At 38.1% G+C, this 20398-nt stretch overlaps 1 protein-coding gene and 1 non-coding gene across 12 annotated transcripts in view; one reads left to right on the plus strand and one right to left on the minus strand.

The window, feature by feature from the left end:
* POLK (DNA polymerase kappa) overlaps nucleotides 1-20398 on the minus strand; it is an 87736-nt gene that overhangs the window by 44834 nt on the left and 22504 nt on the right. For 6 of the 11 annotated variants that reach the window (XM_055367795.2, XM_063700679.1, XM_004058708.5 and 3 more), the window contains exons 2-3: nucleotides 7827-7974; nucleotides 2397-2516 (exon numbers count right to left, since the gene is read on the minus strand). In XM_055367795.2, coding sequence (XP_055223770.2) covers nucleotides 2397-2516; nucleotides 7827-7961 — 255 coding nt within the window. In that variant the 5' untranslated portion in view covers nucleotides 7962-7974. Of the gene's footprint in view, nucleotides 1-2396; nucleotides 2517-7826; nucleotides 7975-10993; nucleotides 11107-19327; nucleotides 19473-20398 lie in introns of those variants that run through there. The other 5 variants (XM_055367792.2, XM_063700678.1, XM_055367797.2 and 2 more) reach the window with 4 other exon arrangements.
* Nucleotides 15634-15694, plus strand: LOC115931324 (U7 small nuclear RNA). Its single transcript, XR_004067831.1, has one exon. It is a non-coding gene; the product is annotated as a U7 small nuclear RNA (small nuclear RNA).

Consider the following 20398-nt stretch of genomic DNA (forward strand, 5'->3'; position numbering starts at 1 on the left):
TCTTTTTATACAGGCTTGTGTTTGTTCACTGCAGCACTATTCACAACAGCAAAGACATGGAATCAATCTAAATTCTCACCAATGATAGACTGGATAAAGAAAATTGTGTACATATACACCATGGAATACTGTGTGGCAATAAAAAAGAATGAGATCATGTCTTTTGCAGGGACATGGATGGAGATGGAGGCCATTATCCCTAGTAACTAACAAAGGAACAGAAACCACATACCGCATGTTCTCACTTATAAGTGGGAGCTAAATCATGAAACCACATGGACACATATAGGGGAACAACATACACTGGGGCCTACTGGAGGGTGGAGGATGGGAGGTGGGAGAGGATCAGGAAGAATAACTAATGAGTGGGTACTACGCTTAATGCCTGGGTGACAAAATAATCTGTACAACAAACCCCCACGACACCAGTTTACTTATATAACAAACCTGCACATGTACCCCTGAACTTAAAAGTTAAAAAAAATAAATTTTGAAGGGAAAGGAAGATATATATATATATAATCTTTTTTAAAAAAAGTCACTGGATTTGATTACATAAACATTAAAAATTATATGGGAAAAACTACAAAATTAAAAGACAATATATTGGAAAAGTATTCATAACAAATGGCAAGAAAAAATCTCTAATATATTAAGACCTTATAAATCAAGATAAATAGATATAAACTCCCCCAGACATGTGGGCAAAAAACATTGCTTTAGGCTGCTGCTTGAACCCCAAAATCTATTCTTCCTTCCTTCCATAGTAATGGATTTTCAGCTGGGCACATGGCACCCAGCTAAAGTTATAGCTTCTCCTGCAGTTAGGTGCGGCCATGTAACTTAAATTCTTGCCAAAGAATGTCAGCTGAAGTAATGTGTGCAACTTCTTTTTCACTTGTTTAATAGCAAATTACTGTACTTGCCTTCAGTATTTTCCCTTTCTTCCTTAACCAGGAGATGGAATATGGATGGAAAATAATTCACTTTTGTTAATTCAGGTAAGGATAACACCAGGGGATGATGGAACAATATGATTTAAAGAACCTGGGTCTCTAAATGATAATCAGCCACTCACCAGCTAGAACTACTCACTTATTATGTGAGAAAGAAAGCAGCTCTTATTTAAAATATTACATTTTTGGTCTCTTGTGCTAGCAACTTAGTGTATATACTCGCAAACAGAATAAAAGAGGAAATTCTCATAATAAGGAAATATTAATGGTTTACAACTATGTGAGAAAATCAATACTTTCATGTTGAAAATGTAAAATGATACCATCTTTGGTCAAAATAACAGCACTAGAGTACAAAGATAAGAATGATAATCACAGGGTTGCGTATGAAATAAAAAACTGAAATCAAGGTGGGATATGGTAAATAAATTATGGTACCTCCACACAGTGGAATGCTGTGAAGCATTAAAAATGATGATATGACAAATAAATCATCTTTCATCATAATAGAAGACCACTTAAAAATTATCTTGTGCTCTGAGAAGGCATATGTATCAAAAAATCACACATTGTATAGTTTGATAAAGAAAACATAAAATTTATGATCTTTGAACTCTGTCACAAGAGAAGGATTTTGTAGCACATTAGATTAATCTAATTTTATTGTTACCTTATAGACTAGAGAGCTCTGTTAACATCGGATCAGATTTTGACAAAGAGCAAATTCCTCTTGCCATGACTTGTTTTACTATCAGAAATTTGACTGCTTTGAGTTGTCAGTCTACCACACAGTGCCCTGCAACTTGGATATTCCCAAACTTTTCTCCTGAAATAACTTTTAATAGAAGAGGAAACTTGGAGTATTTACTTCCCAAAGATCCTGGAGAAGGCAAAAACCTTCCAAGGTTTTAGAAGTCTTGTGTTTTGTCTTAAAAGTTCATGTACATTTGGCATTCTAATCTATAGTGTGACTTTTTATTTTACTATAACATGATTATGTTTTAAGTTACTCTCCAATTTAATTAGTTAACATATTCCTCAAATTTTTTTTGCAAAATCAGCATTGCAGAAAACATTCCACATTTATCCCGTGGCCTTTTCTAGCTGCGATGTATACAATAAAAAGAACATAGGCTTTGGATTAAATCCTAGTTCTGCTAACTACCTGTCCTATCAAGCTGGGCAAGTTACTCAACCTAATTAAGACTTCATTTACTCTTCTGTATAATAGAGGTGACAATGTCTATGTGTGGAGTCTTTATGTAAATGAGCAGAGCAACACTTAGCAAAGTAAAGTATGTTCATTTGCTGAATATGTATGCTTTACAATATAATGAACATTTACATTTCATCTTGTTTTCAGTTATGACTTGACAATACATTTTAACTGTCAATTACTATTCTACCAGCTTCCACTTTATTTAACAATTTAATTAATACCTGTAATTGTGCTTTTCTTAGCTGTTGGCTGGTGATTTGAGCTTTTTGTTGCATCATATTTTCAATTCGTTGGTTGACTTGCTTTTCTTTCTTGAGCTCATTTCCATAAAATCTGGACCCCTATGGAGGAAAACAAAACAAAGCATAAGAAAAATGTCTGAAGGAAAGCATCACTGTAGTATAACCTGGTGGCTAAGAGCACATACTCAGGAAACAGAAGATTAAATTTAAAACTTAGCTCTACTACTTACTAGCTAGGTGACCCTAAAATTATTTAATCTTTCTACATCTCAGTTTCTTTATTTGTAAGATGAATTTATTAGTAGTTAACTAAATCACAGGATTGTTGTGAGCAGTACTTAGCACAGCACAAGCTCTCTGAGATGAATACAGGTTTGCATTCAGAAAAGAACAGTATGTCCTAGGTAGGATCCACAGTGGGTATCAAAGGCCTTAGTGGGTTGGATCATCAGTTATCTGTTGCATTAAAAAATACTCCTTACAAAGTACTTTCAAATATTTAATGTTAAGTCATTAAAGAAAATGTAGAAAATAATTCAAAAAACTGCCCATCATTTCATCACTGAACATAGTGTCTATCCATTTATCTGGTTGATAGACATTTAGCTTATTTTCACTTTTTGGCTACAGTGAAGAATGCTATCATAAACATTTGTGGACAAGTTTTCATGTGGACATATGTTGTCATTTCTCTCAGGTATGTAACTAGGAGTAGGGTTTCTTTGTCATATGGTACCTCTATACTCAACCTTTTGAGGAAATGCCAGTCTGTTTTCCAAAGTGGTTGAACCATTTTAAATCCCATCAGCAATGTAGGAGGGTTCCAATTTCTCCACATTCTTGCCAACATTTGTTACTGTGTCTTATTTATTATAGCTATTCTAAGCAATAGTAGCACGAATGGCATCTCTTTGTGGTTTTTAAATTTTTATTTCCCTGATGACTAATAATACTGAGCATCTTTTCATGTGCCTAGAGCCATTTGTATATCTTCTTTACTGAAATGTCTATTTACATCTTTTGACCATTTTTTGATTCGGTTGCTTGTCTTATTGAGTTGTAGACATTTTCTGTATATTCTGGATATAAGTCTTTTATCACATATGTGTTTTACAAATATTTTACCCAAGGCACATTGCTATCTTTTTCTTTTTTTTTTAAGAGGTTGGGGGGGGGGGTCTCATTATGTTGCCCAGGCTGGTCTCAAACTCCTGATCCTCCTACCTCAGCCTTCCAAAGTGTTAGGATCACAGGCGTGAGCCAGTACACCTGACCTATCTTTTTATTTTTATTGCTGTCTTTTGAAGTGTAAACATTTTAAATTTTGATGAGGACCAATTCATCAACTTTCTTTTATTGATTGTTCTTTTAGTATCACATCTAAGAAATTTCTGCCTAACAGAAGGTCTCCTAGGCTTTCTCAAATTTTCTTCTAAAAGTTGTATTGTTTTGGCTCTTTAAGTCTATTTTGAGTTAATTTTGTGTATGGCGTAAGGGTTTTGTTTTGCTTTTAAGAGACAGGGTCTCACTATCTTGCCCAGGCTGGTCTCAAACTCCTGGGCTCAAGTGATCCTCCTATCTCAGCCTACCAAAGTGCTGGGATTACAGGTGTGAGCCACTGTACCCGGCCCTTTTATTTATTTTTATTGCCTGACTGCACTGGTTAGAACTGTTAGGACTATGTTGAGTAGAAAAGGTGAGAGTGGACATTCTTGCCTTGTTCCTCATTTTAGGTAGAAAGTGTTCAGCCTTCCACCATAAAGTATCATGTACACTGTAGGTTTTTTTATAGATGCCCTTTACTAGATTGAGGAAGTACCCTTATATTTCAAGTCTGTTAAGAGCTTTTAGCATGAATAGTGGTGGGATTTTATCAAATATGCTTTTTCTGAGTCTACTAAGATGATCGTGTGGTTTTTTGCCCTTTATTTTAATATGATGTATTACATTAATTGATTTTCAGATCTCTCTCTTTTTTTTATCTTTTTCTGAGAAGGAGTCTTGCTCTGTTGCCCAGACTGGAGTGCAGTGGCGCGATCTCGGCTCACTGCAACCTCCACCTCCTGGATTCAAGCAATTCTCCTGTCTCAGCCTCCCGAGTAGCTGGGACTACAGGCATACGCCACCACGCCTGGCTTATTTTTGTATTTTTAGTAGAGACGGGGTTTCACCATATTGGTCAGGCTGGTCTTGAACTCCTGACCTCCGGTGATCCACCCACCTCAGCCTCCCAAAGTGCTGGGGGTCATAGGCATAAGCTTGGCCAATTTTTAGATCTTAAAACCAACCTTGCTTTCCTAAGATAAATCCCATTTGGTTATGGTGCATAATCTTTTTGCTATATTGTTTAAATCAGTCCTCTAATATTTTTTTGAGGACTTTTGCATTCATAATGATGTATAACCTTGTGTTTGGCTTTGGTATCAGGGAGATACTGGCCTCGTAGGAGTTGGGAAGTGTTCCATCCTTCTCTATTTTCTAGAAGAGCTTGTGGAATATTGGTATCATTTCTTGTTTAAATATTTGATAAAACTCACCAGAGAAGCCAAATGGCCTGGTCTTTTTTCTTTGATGGGGAGATTTTTAATTACTAATTTATTTCCTTATTATATAGGTCTATTTAGATTATCTGTATCTTCTTGAGTCCATTTTGAAAAATTGTAAACTTCTAGAAATGTGTCCAATTTATTGGAATTTGTTTTAAAATACTCCTCGCTCCAAAAATCAGTAGGGGAAGGGTAAGATAGATAACTATATTTGCAAAAATGTTGGTAATTATTGATGCTGGGTGATGATTATATGGGGATTTACTTTACTATTCTCTGTAATTTTCTATATATTTTAAATTTTCTGATAAGAGTTTTAAAAAAGTAAAAAGTAAATTGTATTGCTATGGAATAGTAACAATTAGAAAATTCCAATTTAAACAAGGTACCATTTATGATAAACTCACCTCATGCACTAGAGGAATATATATTATTCTGTGTATTTTTATATACCAATCATGTGATATGTGCCAATTATATATGCACCTATATATTTTTGATATATATCACATAAAATTTATATGAAAGCAAAGCTTCAAGAATACTCAAGATATTCTTGAAAAAGAACAAAGTGTAAAAAAAAGAAATTGTGCTAGCAGATATCAAGGCTTATTATAAAGTATGATAATAAAAAAACATGTTGTTTACATACAAACAGGCAAATGATCCAGTGGAACAGAAGAGAAAGCACACCAGATCAGTAGGAAAAGAATGGACTATTTAATAAATTGTACTGGGTCACAGAGAATAGAGAGGGAGGATCAGATAGATAGGGACATCTAGGGTAACTTACATATTCTATTTCTTAACCTAAAAACTAGATTCATAGGTTTTATTTGTTTTATTCTTTTTGAACATTTTTATGATGAAAATATCAAAAAAGTCTCAGGAAAACGCAGAAAAAACATGAATACAATAAACACATATAAAACTATCACTCAGATTTAACAGCTGTTAACATTTTACTGTATATGCTTCATTACAAGTGAAACATTTTAAATTACAAATATCAAGATATTTAGCCATTCCACAGAAGATTTCGGTATGCATTTAAAAATAAGGCCATTTTCCCACTTCATCACAGTAACATTTTCATAACTAACGAAATTAACAATAATTCCTTAACTTTTTATCGTGGAATTTTCAAATCTGCAAAAGCTGAAAAAATAGTACAACGAACACCTATATACCCTTACCTAGATTCATCAATTAATATCCTGCTACATTTGAGTTCTTCCCCAACTCCTATGTATATATGTTGGGGAAGTATGAGTGTATACACACACACATACATACACACACACACACTTTCCCCTCCTTTTGGCTAAAACCATTTTAAAGTAAGTTGCTGTGGACATCACCACGCATTTCCTAAGAACAAGGATATTCTCTTAAAGTTTACATCTTTCTACATGTATATTATACATGTATTGTGTTTATTAATATACATAACATACAACATACTAATATACATTATATATTATGTATATATAATGTATATTAATATTGATATACATTAATACACATAACACACTAATACATATATATTCTATAATATATAAATGAAACAAAAAAGTGGTAAAAAAATTAAAGAATTCTTTTATAACCTTGAAGAAAGCCATATGTAGTTGACATTCAACTACATAACATGGAGCAAACAAAAAATTTCTGAACAGGAGAAACTACCATAAGCAAAGTCAAAAGATAACTAATTATTGAATGTGCATATGTATACAGAATATATAATCAAAGTTCATAAAAAATGAAATACAAATAATTTTTAAAATATCAAAAGAGCTCCAGGCACAGTAGCTCATGCCTATAATCCCAGCACTTTGGGAGGCTAAGGTAGAGGGATTGCTTGAGGCCAGCAGATCAAGACTAGCCTGGGCAACATAGTGAGACCTCCTCTCTACAAAAAGTAAAAAGTTAGCCAGGCTTGGTGGCATGTGCCTATTGTCCTAGCTCTTCAAAGTCTGAGGTGGGAGGAACACTTGAGACCAGGGTGAGGCTGTAATGAGCTATTATTGTGCTACTGGACTCCGGCCTGGGTGACAGAGTGAGACCTTGTCTCAAAAAAAAGAAAAGATATGAAACTAATTTTTCATAAGCGGAATAGAAATTAATGCTATACTATATTACCTCAGATTGCCAAATACAAAAGTTTAGTAATACACTGTGTTGGCACAGTTTCAGTATGGTAATACATACTCTCAGATATTTGTAGTGGAAGTGTGAATTGATAGAAACACCATGGAGGGTAATTTGGCAATTCATAAAAATCACACATGCATATATTCTTTTGTGCTATGTGTAGTTGGTGAAACAATTCCACTTGTAGGAATCTCTTCCACAGTTATACTTGCACATATAGAAAGTTATAAAATACGTTATTCCCTACTTCACTAGTAATGTTTGTAAAAATAAAAGACTACAAATGACATATATTTATCCATAAACTTTTTGGATGGTTCAATAAATTACATTATATCCACACACACAGGCATACAAAGAATGAAGATCTTTATTTACCTATACAGAAAGAGCTCCAAGTTATATTAACTGAAAAAAAAAAAATCCAAATACCTAAACAATTTCTCCCACTGGGGTTAAAAAAAAAGGTGAACAGGAACATATACATTATTTTGGTTTTAAATGCCTATTATATGCATGTGAAATAGAAACCTGGATGGTAGGAGCAACAGAATAGAAGGGAGATTATTCCATACCCTTTTGCAGTTTAAAAATAATATATATTAAAATATTGAAATATTAAATACAAATAATATTCAAATGATTTTCTTTGAAACAGAAAGTTAAAAGGTCATTAAATTACACACATCAAAAGAAACAAGAAACATACCTTTGTGGCTTCCATTATAATTTTGTTAATTTTCTCTTTATCTAATCCTTCCATTCCTGCTTTATTATCATTAAGTCCCATCCTAAGCAGAAGATCATCTTTGTAACTGTCACACTTCTCCTTTGTGCTATCCATGGTATAAACTTATCTGAAAAAGCATAAAGATAAACACTGTTTTTAAAACCATCTGTGGCCAGGCGTGGTGGCTCATGCCCGTAATCCTAGCACTTTGGGAGGCCGAGGCGGGCAGATTGACTGAGCTCAGGGGTTCGACACCAGCCTGGGCAACATGGTGAAACCCTGTCTCTACTAAAATAAGAAAAAATTAGCCAGGCATGACGGCGTGCGCCTGTAGTCCCAGCTACTAGGGAGGCTGAGGCAGGAGAATTGCTTGAACCCGGGAGGCAGAGGTTGCAGTGAGCCGAGATTGCGCTACCGCACTCCAGCCTGGGGGACAGAGCGAGACTTTGTCTCCAAAAAACAAACAAACAAAAACCAGAAAAAACTCCAGAAAACATGTTGTGGGGGTGGGGGGTGGGGTGGGGCAGGAGGACCATGTACATCCGTTATGCATCAATAAAAAAGTTTTAAAACGTTAAATGATATAGAAATCAGCAAAACAAAATTTTTAAATGACAGTTAAGAATTTTTAGCTACTAAAAATTATTACTCAGATTTTAAAAATTACAGGTGACTCTTAGACAACACGGGTTTGAACTGAGAGGATCCACTTATATTTGAATTTCTTCCGTTTCTGCCACCCTCAAGACAGAAAGACCAACCCCACTGCTTTCTCCTCCTTGGTTTATTCAACATGAAGACAAGATGAAGATCTTTATGATCTACTTCCACTTAATGAATAATAAATATATTTTGTCTCCTTTATGATTTTCTTAACAACATTTTCCTTTCTCTGGCTTTCTTTATTGTAAAAATACAGTACAGAACAAATATACAAAATACATATTAATCAACTGTATACCTTATTAGTAAGGCTTCCAGTTTACAATAGGCTATTAGTAGTTACGTTCTTCAGGAGTCAAAAATTATATGTGAATTTTTGATTGTGTGTGGGCAGGGTCCCTAGCCCCTGTGGTGTTCGACTTATCTGTACTATCACAAGATTATGATATTCTTAGAGAGAAGAAAGGAATTAGCATTTTCTGCATGCTCCATTCTAGCTACTATGCTTACGGCACTACATGTGAGGGCCATAACAGCCCTGAAAGATAGATATTATTCGCCATACAAAAAGATAACAAACCTGACTCTTAGAACATGTCTACTGACACAAATTTGCTAACAAGTGGCAACACATGTGTTGGAACCCAGGCATGAGTAGAAAACTTACGTTTCTACCCAGATTAAAACATGGTATAGAAATACAAAATAATACTTCCTCTACTATACACGTTAAGTTCAAATGCATTTATTATCTACTGTATGCAGATCTCCTTCTTAAGGCAATGAAAAAATACAGAAAAAAAAAACCTAGAAAGTTACGTCATCTCTAAGGTTAAGAAAAATCCTTTCAGATAATAATTATTTAATATCTTTATATACTTTATAGTTTATCTTCACATACATTAGCTTTTAAAGATATTTACAACCATGCAAAACAGATCTGGTTATTTTCATATTAGGGAGAAAAAAATGAGAACTTCAGCAAGATTGAATGAATTGCCCATCATAACTGTTAGTAAGTGGAAGAATTGGGATTTGAATGCAAGCCTTTTTACTTCAACTCTGATGCACTCCATGACATTACGGTTGCCTCCAATTTGGGGATCATGTATGCTATAAATAAGTGGCCAGATGAACAGTTGTCATGAATCTAAAATAAATTACGATTGTGACTTATTTGTATGATTTAGAGAGGGCACTCATTTACTCCACTCTGCCTTGAGGATCTTCCCTTAACAATGCTGCTTCTGTTTTTGGCACCAGCAAAGAATAAAAAGAATTTTGGAAGGGACTCTGAATACTGTGACTATTAGTGGTAGTTTCACTAGGAAAAAAAGTATACATCATGGTAGTTCTCAAACTTTGCTGCACATTAGGCCCACCTGGAGAGCTGTGACGCCAAAGCTCCTCCCATACCAAATAAATCAGAAGGTCTGGGAGTAGAAGCCAGATAGGAGTATTTTAAAGAGATGCCCAGGTAATTCCAATGTGTCCCAAAGTACAAGATCCACCAGTATAGATGTTATTTCGTAGTGCCCAGGGGAATATAGGTTGGTTTTTTGTTATCATTTGAATTTTTTTCCCTTCGACTATCACACTGAGCTAAAATTACTCTATATTTTGCCTTACGCTTCATTAATCCAATTACCTGTCATTGTCTAGTAAAGCAGGTGAATGTAATTCAGTCATAATTTCACCATACCTTCACTACTAAAGAGTGAAGTGGCTAAATGCAAACATCCTACATTTAAGCTGTCTTGCCCGTATGTTTCTGGGTTTGTCATTGTTGTTATTCATATTCATTCATTCATTCATTCAGAGACAAAGTCTCACTCTGTCACCCAGGCTGGAGTGCAGTGGTGTGATCTCGGCTTACTGCTACCTCCGCCTCCTGGGTTCAAGCGATTCTCCTGCCTCAGCCTCCCAAGTAGCTTGAACTACAGGCGCACACCACCATGCCTGGTTAATTTTTGTATTTTTAGTAAAGATGGGGTTTCGTCATGTTAGCCAGGCTGGTCTCAAACTACTCAAGTGATCCGTCTGTCCCAGCCTCCCAAATTGCTGAGATTACAGGCCTGAGCCACCACACCTGGCTCTTATTGTTTTTTAGAGACACGGGTGGGTTGCCCAGGCTGGACTTGAATTCCTGGGCTCAAGTGATCCTCCCACCTCAGCCTCCGAAATAGCTGAGACTGAAGGCACATGCCACAACTCCTGGCTGCCTTGCCCTTTAAAAGATGAAATGTATAAAAGGAAAAGACATATTATTGAATGCCTACTCTTCACATATATTAATTGCTTAGCCAAAAAACTCTTGAGAAGAGGCTGGGTGCAGCATCTCATGGCTGTAATCCTAGCACTTTGTGAGGCCAAGGCAGGAGGATTGGTTAAGCCCAGGAGTTCAACACCAGCCCTGGTAACACAGTGAGACTCATGTCTACAAAAATAAAAGTAAAAAATTAGCCAAGTGTAGTGATGCGCACCTGTAGTCCAAGCTACTTGGAAGTCTGAGTTGGGAGTTTCACTTGAGCCTGGGAGGTCAAGGCTACAGTAGGCCATGGTCATGCCACTGCACTCCAGCCTGGGCAAGAGAGCAAGAACCTGTCTCAAAAAAACCAAACCAAACAAACAAAAAACTCTAAGAGTTGGTTTTGGTGCTTGAATCAAAAGAACTGGGCTATGGGCAATCCTGGGACAAGGCAAAATTGTGAGATAGGTAAAGTTAGTTTTTTGCTACCTTCCTGCTTACTGATACCTAATTACCACGAAACTTTTGTCCAGTTTCATAGGTATATGTTGACTATCATCTACATGCCAATGACTTACAGGTTTATAGCACCAGTCCAAATACCTGTTTGCCATTTCAAGTTTAACATGTCCAAAAGTAATCTTTTCATCTGCCTCCATCCCCTCCAACCAGCTCCATTTACGGCCTTCCTGGTATCCATTGAGGGCAACTCTAATCTATTCCAGTTGCTCATGCAAATAACCCAGGAGTCATCGCTGACCCCTCTCTTTCTCATACACCCACATCCAAACTATGAGGAAATCCTGTGAGCTCTGCTTTCAAAATCACCCTGAATTTATTCAGGTTACTAGTTAAAAATATAAGGCACAGCTGGGAGCAGTGACTCATGCCTACAATCCCAGCACTTTGGGAGGCCGAGGTGGGTGGATCACCTGAAATCAGGAGTCTGAGACCAACCTGGCCAAAATGGTGAAACCCTCTCTACTTAAAATACAAAATTAGCTGGGTGTGGTGGCACATGCCTATAGTTCCAGCTACTCAGGAGGCTGAGACAGGAGAAACGCTTGAACCTGGGAGGCAGAGGCTTCAGTGGGCCGAGACTACACCACTGCACTCCAGCCTGGGCCAGACAGAGCGAGACTCCGTCTCAAAAATAAATAAATAAATAAATAAATAAATAAGGCTGGGCGCAGTGGCTCACACCTGTAATCCCAGCACTTTGGGAGGCCGAGGTGGGTGGATCACGAGGTCAGGGGTTCGAGACCAGCCTGGCCAATACGGTGAAACCCCATCTCTACTAAAAATATAAAAATTAGCTGGGCGCGGTGGCAGATGCCTGTAATCCCAGCTACTCAGGAGGCTGAGGCAGGAGAATTGCTTGAAACCGGGAGGCGGCGGTTGCAGTGAGCCAGGTTGCAGTGAGCCGAGATCATGCCACTGCACTGCAGCCTGGGCGACAGAGTAAGACTCCGCCTCAAAAAAAAAAAATACATATATATACATATATGTATATATATGTATATATGTGTATATATATATGTGTATATATGTATATGTGCGTATATATGTGTATATATGTATATGTGTGTATATATGTGTATATACATATATGCATACACACACACATATATACACACACATATAAGGCAAACTTTTGTTTCTGGTGGTAATAAAGATGGAAACTTAGAATTTTTAAGAAAGAATTCTAAAGAAAAAGTTTTAGTGTGGTAGGCCTCCTCCCACCTATAAGAGGTAAACAATGCTATATAAAAAATCACACTGTGATCAAAGTCACCTGGAATTAATCTACCAGAAAATATGCAAAATATACCAAAAGTAATAAGAGAGAAGGGGAGGAGACAGGGGATGGGGGAAAGGGAGAGTGAGGGAGAGAGAGGTGGCGGGAAGAGAGAGAGAGAGAAGTATGAATACGAAAGGCTAAACTACAGTAAGTTCCTAGGTGGAGCTTGTTTCCTATTTCTAATATACTATAAATAACCAAATGCAATAATTTCCTCAGAAAACCTTTATATAATTTAAGGACAAATACTATTTTGAATCTCCCAAATATTCAAATATTTAATACTTTGAACAGATTAAGCACCCAGCACAAAATTTCAGAATGTGATTAAATGCTCTTGTTATTCTCTATAAATTTAAATACAATGAATTGAATTAGGGATATTACTCTACATTTAAAGTAGTAATTTTCAAACCAATACATCTTATATGATCTACTTTAAAATTTCCTTTTTCATTTTCATTTATTGCAAAAATACTTTTTGAAATTTCAAGAAAATAAAAAATCACAATTCAAGACTTTAACAGATTATTTTTCCATGTTCTTCAATTATTTTACATACAGATACATGAAAACATACACTGAAACCATATGGCCACAATTTTTGTATGACAAAAATGAAAGTATAGGTGCAACTTTGAATTTTTAGCTTTAGCTTTTAATATTTTTGCAAAACAAGAGGAAAAAACTTTAAAAAATATTTTAGACTGGATTTGAATGATTTTCTCATTTACATGTGTCACTGAGAGAAAGAACAGAAATAATGAAACTCCACAGATCCTAAACCAAGAGTATATACACTAAAAGAAAACTCAAGTTTTTTACCAGAGACAGAAGGCCTGCCTTGTGAGAACCATGCATGTATTCTCTTCTACTGCCTTTCTCCTTTTTTTATTCATTTAATTGGTTCTAGTGAAGAAGAATGGGACAGAGGGAAATTTAAAAATCTATACTCTACTTCATCCTAAAGACATTAAATTCATTCTTATAGAACAATAAGCGGAAATTATCTTCTTTCAACAGGATGAATAATATTCTGATATAAACATATTACCTACAGTGTCAATTCAAAGGTAAATTCCCCAAGCCCCAAGTTTTTGTTTTTTGGGTTTTTTTTGAGACAGAAGATAGAGTTTCAGTCTTGTTGCCCAGGCTGGAGTGCAATGGCGCGATATCGGCTCACGGCAACCTCCGCCTCCCAGGTTCAAGCGATTCTCCTGCCTCAGCCTCCCGAGTAGCTGGGTAGCTGGGATTACAGGCATGCACCACCACGCCTGGCTAATTTTGTATTTTTTGTAGAGACAGGGTTTCTCCATATTGTTCAGGCTGGTCTCAAACTCCTGACCTCAGGTGATCTGCCCGCCTCTGTCTCCTAAAGTGCTGGGATTATAGGCGTGAGCCACTGCGCCAAGCCTCCAAGTTTTTAAGTTTCTATTTGGATGATGAGTTGCATATTTTATAAAAAGCCTTCCAGGTTCTTTAACAATGAAAACTTTAACTCAGAAATAAACATACTCATAAGTGTGAAAATCTAAGTTTTTATCTTATAGGAGTTGATTGTTTCTTGGAATGCTGACTCAACATGAAGGAGATAGGCTGGGAGTTTCTTTGGGCACTAGATGTCGGCAAAAATATCTATCTATATAAAAGTGATGCTAAACAGACTAATTTTGTTTCAGTAAAGTGCACAGGTCTTAAGGGACAGTTCATACTAATGTCCTTAGAAAACGAGAAAACATTTCTCCTGTAGTACCTTTTTTGGTACTGTATTTTTTAAGTCCTACAATCTAGAATATTACAATTTTAATATAAAATTAGGCCAGGGGCAGTGGCTCAGGGTTGTGATTACAGCACTTTGGGAGGCCAAGATGGAAGGATCATTTCAGTTTAGGAACTCAAGACCAGCCTGGGCAACATAGTGAGACCCTGTCTACACAAAAAAATAGCCAGGTGTGTTGACATGTGCCTGTAGTCCCAGCTACTCGGGAGGCTGAGGCAGGAGAATCGCTTAAGCCCAGGAGTTCAAAGCCACAGTCAGCCATGGTTATGCCACTGCACTCCAGCCTGGGCAACAGAGAAGAGTTTTTAAGACACAGGGTGATGAAGCCTGTGTCTTAAAAAAAAAAAAAAAAAATTACAACAGAAGCCAGGATAATAGGATAGGGTTACACTACAAATAAGAAATTGAGATACTGTGCTATTTATCTCCACACTACGCTCCACACTATTGGAAGCAAAATATCTAATAAAATCAAAAAGAGTTGTATAAGCTATTATTATTTTCCTGTCCTGGAAAAATGATCCTTTCAATTGTCCCCTTTGCCAAACTGCTCCTAAGTTTCTTCTGAGTTCTAACCTTGATATTGTTTCTTGATCCACTGCTCCTGACTTTTTAGTTTTCTTACAGCTCTAATAGTGTATGGCAGGGGTTTAAAACTCCTTAGCAACATAACCCTGTTCAAATGAAATTTTAGATAAAAATCTCAAATATTTCCTTAGATCTCTCTGTTCTACTGATGCTACTTTACAGCTCTTCTATAATTTCTTCATATGTATTCTATCACTAATTTAAAAGAATAAATGGGTAACCTACAAAAAGGGGAAAGCTCATAGTAAACTTCATTTATTTGACTCTCCAAATTCCTTAGAAATATTTATGCGAGTAGGGTGTGGTGGCTCATGCCTGTAATCCCAGCACTTTGGGAGGCTGAGGCAGGTGGATCACCTGAGGTCAGTAGTTTGAGACCAGCCTGGCCAACATGATGAAATCCCATCCCTACTAAAAATACAAAAAATTGGCTGGGCATGGTGGCACGCGCCTGTAATCCCAGCTACTCAGGAGGCTGAGGCAGGAGAATTGCTTGAACTTGGGAAGTGGAGGTTGCAGTGAGCTGATGTCGCGCCGCTGCATTCCAGCCTAGGCAACAAGAGCAAAACTCCATCTCAAAAAAAAATGAATAAATAAAAAATAAAACCACTTAAACACATATTATATAAAAAGCATCTGATAATAAACAACGGCATCTGGGATTTACACTAAATTAGTAAAAATAATTATTCTCAATTGATGAGATGAATGTTACAGTTTTTCAGAATTTGTCTAACAGGCTTTCCGGTCTTCACCAGAAAGCTCCCACCACCCCTGCCAAAAAAAATTCATGAGATGATATCTCTCTCTCCTCTGAGATACTATAACTTGGTTTGTATTTAGTAATATTTTTCTTTTTGAAGTTTCAAAAAACACTAATGGAAGGTTTATGAAAGAAAGCATGAGTTAAAAAACATTGCAAAACACCGAGCTAGATTAGTTCATCAAACTATCACAATATGTGGTTTATGTTAGCTTAATATGTGGTTTAAGTTAGCTTAATTTTTTTCATAAAAGAAAAAGCAGTCCAGACTTACTGGTAACTTTTTTAAATTAATGAGATCTAAATATGCTGTTTATTTTAAGAAGACTTTAAAAAATGTGCACATGGTATAGCATTATGAAAATTCATAAAATGTTAACAGCTACCTCCAGCATATGAAGTACTTATTTCTATACTACAAAGTACACTAAAAAATAAAATTTGAGGCTGGGCACGGTGGCTCAAGCCTGTAATCTCAGCACTTTGGGAGGTCGAGGCAGGTGGATCACAAGGTCAGGAGATCGAGACCATCCTGGCTAACATGGTGAAACCCCGTCTCTACTAAAACTACAAAAAATTAGCCAGGCGTGGTGGCAGGTGCCTGTAGTCCCAGCTACTTGGGCGGCTGAGGCAGGAGAATGGCATGAACCCGGGACGCGGAGCTTGCAGTGAGCCGAGATTGCGCCAGTGCACTCCAACCTGGGTGACAGAGCAAGACTCCGTCTCAAAAAAAAATAAATAAAAATAAATAAATAAAAAAAAACAAAATTTGAACTGCAAATAAAATATACATTTTCTAACACTACTAAAATAATTATTATAAAATACACATTTCCTAACACTACTAAAATACTTTCAATAATACTTCACAGATGCTAGGAAAAGCACAAAAGGCACAACAAACTAATGCCATAATGTGTAATTAAGTGACCTGCTTCTAACAAATAGATTATAGCAGAAGTAGAAGTGATGGAATGTAACATCTAAAAATGGGTTAGGTTAGGGGGGCCAAGATGGCAGACTAGAAGCAGCTCATGCGCATTGCTCTCACAGAGAATAAGCAAAAGGGCTACTGAACACTGACCCTGCAGGCTGATCATCTGAGAAACAACGTTGAGATCTATCAAGGCAGCAGGGGAACACAGAGAGCACGGAGGAATGAAGGTGGGCACCAGCTTGTCTGGGCTGAGCATAGAGCCAGGAGAACCTAACCAACACCGCAAATGGTGAGTGAGAGCCCCCAGGGGGATTCACACTTTCCACAGAAACCTGTGCAAGACTGGGAATGGGAGATTCCCCCTGACCACCCTGTGCCCCCCACCCCCATGCTTCTAGACTGAGGCAGAGCCACTGGGATGTTTGGTGGAGGCAATTCTGAAGCCCAAGGGCACCTCTACAAGCCTTGGGCCCCAGAGCAGATCAGCACCAGTGTTATAGCCCCAATAGAGGCCGCCACTGCAGTGCCTGAAAGCAGTAAGATTTCTCCACTACTCCTTGCTGGATGGGGCTCAGCAACAGCCTCCAGCCCAGTGGTCCTGCTTCTGCCAGAATTTGGCTGGCCACTCCATCTACCCTTGCCACAGGTAGCCAGGCAGACAATGCTTGCTAGAGCTTCTAGCCCAGCAGTCCTGCTTCTGTGTGAACTCAGCTGAAGGATGCAGCTTCCTGTCATCCCAAGAAATGCTGGGACAGCAAATTACATGACCCTACCCGCCCCTGTCACTGGTAGCCAGGCAAGCAATGCTTGTCAGAGCTTCCAGCCCAGCAGCTCCACATCTGTGTGAACTCAGGAGGAGGGCTCAGCTTCCTGTTGTCCCAGTAAACACCCAGACAAGACAGCATGTCACCCTGCCCATCCCTGCCTCTGGTAGCTGGGGGGCAACACATGCTAGAGCTTCCGGCCCAGGGGTCCTGCCTCTATGGGAACTCAGCTGGTAGGCACAGCCTACTATTGTCCCAGCAAACACCCAGGGGGCAGGGTGGGTGCCTCCACCCACCCCCACCACTGGTAGCCAGGTGAGCCATGCCTGCTAGAGCTTCTGGCCCAGTGGTCCTGCTTCTGCCTGAATTTGCTGGGGGTACGGCCTCTTGTTGCCATGGAAACACCCAGATGGCAGAGCAGGCAATTCAACCCACCCTGCCTCTTGTAGCCAGATGGGCCACATCTACGAGAACTTCCAATCCAGGGTTCCCACTTCCACCTGAACTCTGCAGGCAGGCACAACCTCATGTTTCCCCAGGAAGCACACAGATAGCAGATTAGGGCTGATGTTGCAAGAATGCAGCCTCTCTGCCAGCTGAGGAACCTGACTGAGGAAGCCCTGTGGACCAGAACACCCCCCAAAAAATGTAGGCACAGAGAAAGTAATCAGAGAGAGCTCCTCCAAGACGCAGAAACAGACTAGAATCAAAGTTCATCGACTGAATCCACCTTATACCATAATCAAATCCCCAAGGGCATCAAAGAAGAGAAAAGCAAAAAAATCCATCCAAAGGACAGCAACATCAAAAACTGAAGGAATATGAGCCCACACAAATGAGAAAGAACCAGCACAAGAACTCTAGCAACTCAAAAAGCCAGAGTGTCCTCTTATCTCCAAACGACCACACTAGTTCCCAGGCAATGGTTCTTAACTAGGCTGAAATGCCAGAGAGAGAATCCAGAATATGGATAGGAACAAAGATCATCGACATATAGGAGACAGTCGAAACCCAATTCAAGAAATCTAAGGATTACAATAAAACAGTACAGGAGGTAATAGACCAAATGGCCATTATATGAAAGAACCAAACTCATCTGATAGAGATGAAAAACACATCAGAAGAGTTTCAAAATGCAATCCCAAGTATTAACAGCAGAATCCACCAAGGTAAGGAAAGAATCTCAGAGCTTGAAGAGTAGCTCTCTGAAATAACCCAGTCACACAAAAATAAAGAAAAAACAATAAAGAAGACTGAACAAAACCTCCAAGAAATATGTGATTATGTAAAGAGACCAAATCTATGACTCATTTGCATCCCTAAAAGAGAGAGAGAGAAAGTAAGCAACTTGGAAAACATATTTCAGGATATTGTCCATGAAATTTTCATGAACTTCGCTAGAGAGGCCAACATTCAAATTCAGGAAATGCAGAGAACCCCTGTGAAATACTGCACAAGAAGATCATCCCAAAGGCACATAGTCATCAGAGTCTCCATGGTCTGAAAGAAAAAATGTAAAGGCAGCTAGAAAGAAGAGGGAGGGCACCTACAAAGGGAGCCCCATTAGGCTAACAAGCAGACTTGTCAGCAGAAACCTTATTAGCCAGAAGAGATTGGGGACCTATATTCAGCATTCTTTAAAAAAAAATTTTCAACCAAGAATTTCATATCCAGCCAAACTAAGCTTCACAAATGAAGGAGAAATAAGATCCTTTTCAGACAAGTTAAGTGGTAATTGAATTAGTTACCACTATACCTGCCTTACTGAGGTCCTGAAGGAAGTGCTAGATATGGAAAGGAAAGACTGTTACTGGCCACTACAAAAGCACATTTAACTACACAGACCAGTGACACTACAAAACAGCAACACAAACAAGTCTTCATAATAACCGACTAACAACATGACAGCATCAAATCCGCACACATCAATACTAACCTTGAATGCACACCCCAATTAAAAGACAGAACGATAACTTGGATAAAGAAGCAAAATCCAATGGTATGCTGTCTTCAGGAGACCCATATCACATGCAATGACACCCATAGACTCAAAGTAAAGGGATGAAGAAAAATCTACAAAGCAAACAGAATACAGAAAAAAGCATGGATTGCTATTGTAATTTCAGACAAAACAGACTTTAAATAAACAAAGATCAAAAAAGACAAAGAGGGACATTACATAATGGTTAAGGGCTCAACTCAACAAAAGGACCTAACTTTTCTAAATATATATGCACTCAACATAGTAGTGCATAAATCAAGATTCATAAATCAAGTTCTTAGAGACCTATGAAGAAACTTAGATAACCACACAATAATGGTGGGAGATTGTAACACCCCACTGATAATATTAGACATATCATTGAGGCAACAAACTAACAAACATATTTGGACAGAACCCAATCCAAGAAATCTAAGGATTACAATAAAACAGTACAGGAGGTAATAGACCAAACGCCATTATATGAAAGAACCAAACTCATGATCCCTGAATATGGATAGGAACAAAGATCATCGACATACAGGAGACAGTCGAAACCCAATCCAAGTCAGTCTATCCCTGTTTGCAGACAATATAATTCTGTACCTAGAAAACCTCATGGTCTCAGCCCAAAAGCTTTTTTTTTTTTTTAAAGACAGGGTCTCGCTCTGTCATTCAAGCTGCAGTGCAGTGACACGATCTCAGCTCACTGCAACCTCTGCCTTCTAGGTTCAAGTGATTCTCCTGCCTCAGCCTCCTGAGTAGCTGGGACTACAGGCATGCACCACCATGCCCGGCTAATTTTTGTATTTTTAGTAGAGATAGGGTTTCATCATGTTGGCCAGGCTGGTCTCGAATTCGTGACCTCAAGTGATCCATCTGCCTTGGCCTCCCAAAGTGCTGGGATTATAGGCATGAGCCACCACGCCCAGCTCCAAAAGCTCCTTGATGTGATAAACCTCAGCAAAGCTTCAGGATACAAAATCATTGTACAAAAATCTGTAGCATTCCTGTACACCAGCAACC

The sequence above is a fragment of the Gorilla gorilla genome, chromosome 19, assembly GCF_029281585.2.
Source record: "Gorilla gorilla gorilla isolate KB3781 chromosome 19, NHGRI_mGorGor1-v2.1_pri, whole genome shotgun sequence".
Lineage (NCBI taxonomy): Eukaryota > Metazoa > Chordata > Mammalia > Primates > Hominidae > Gorilla > Gorilla gorilla.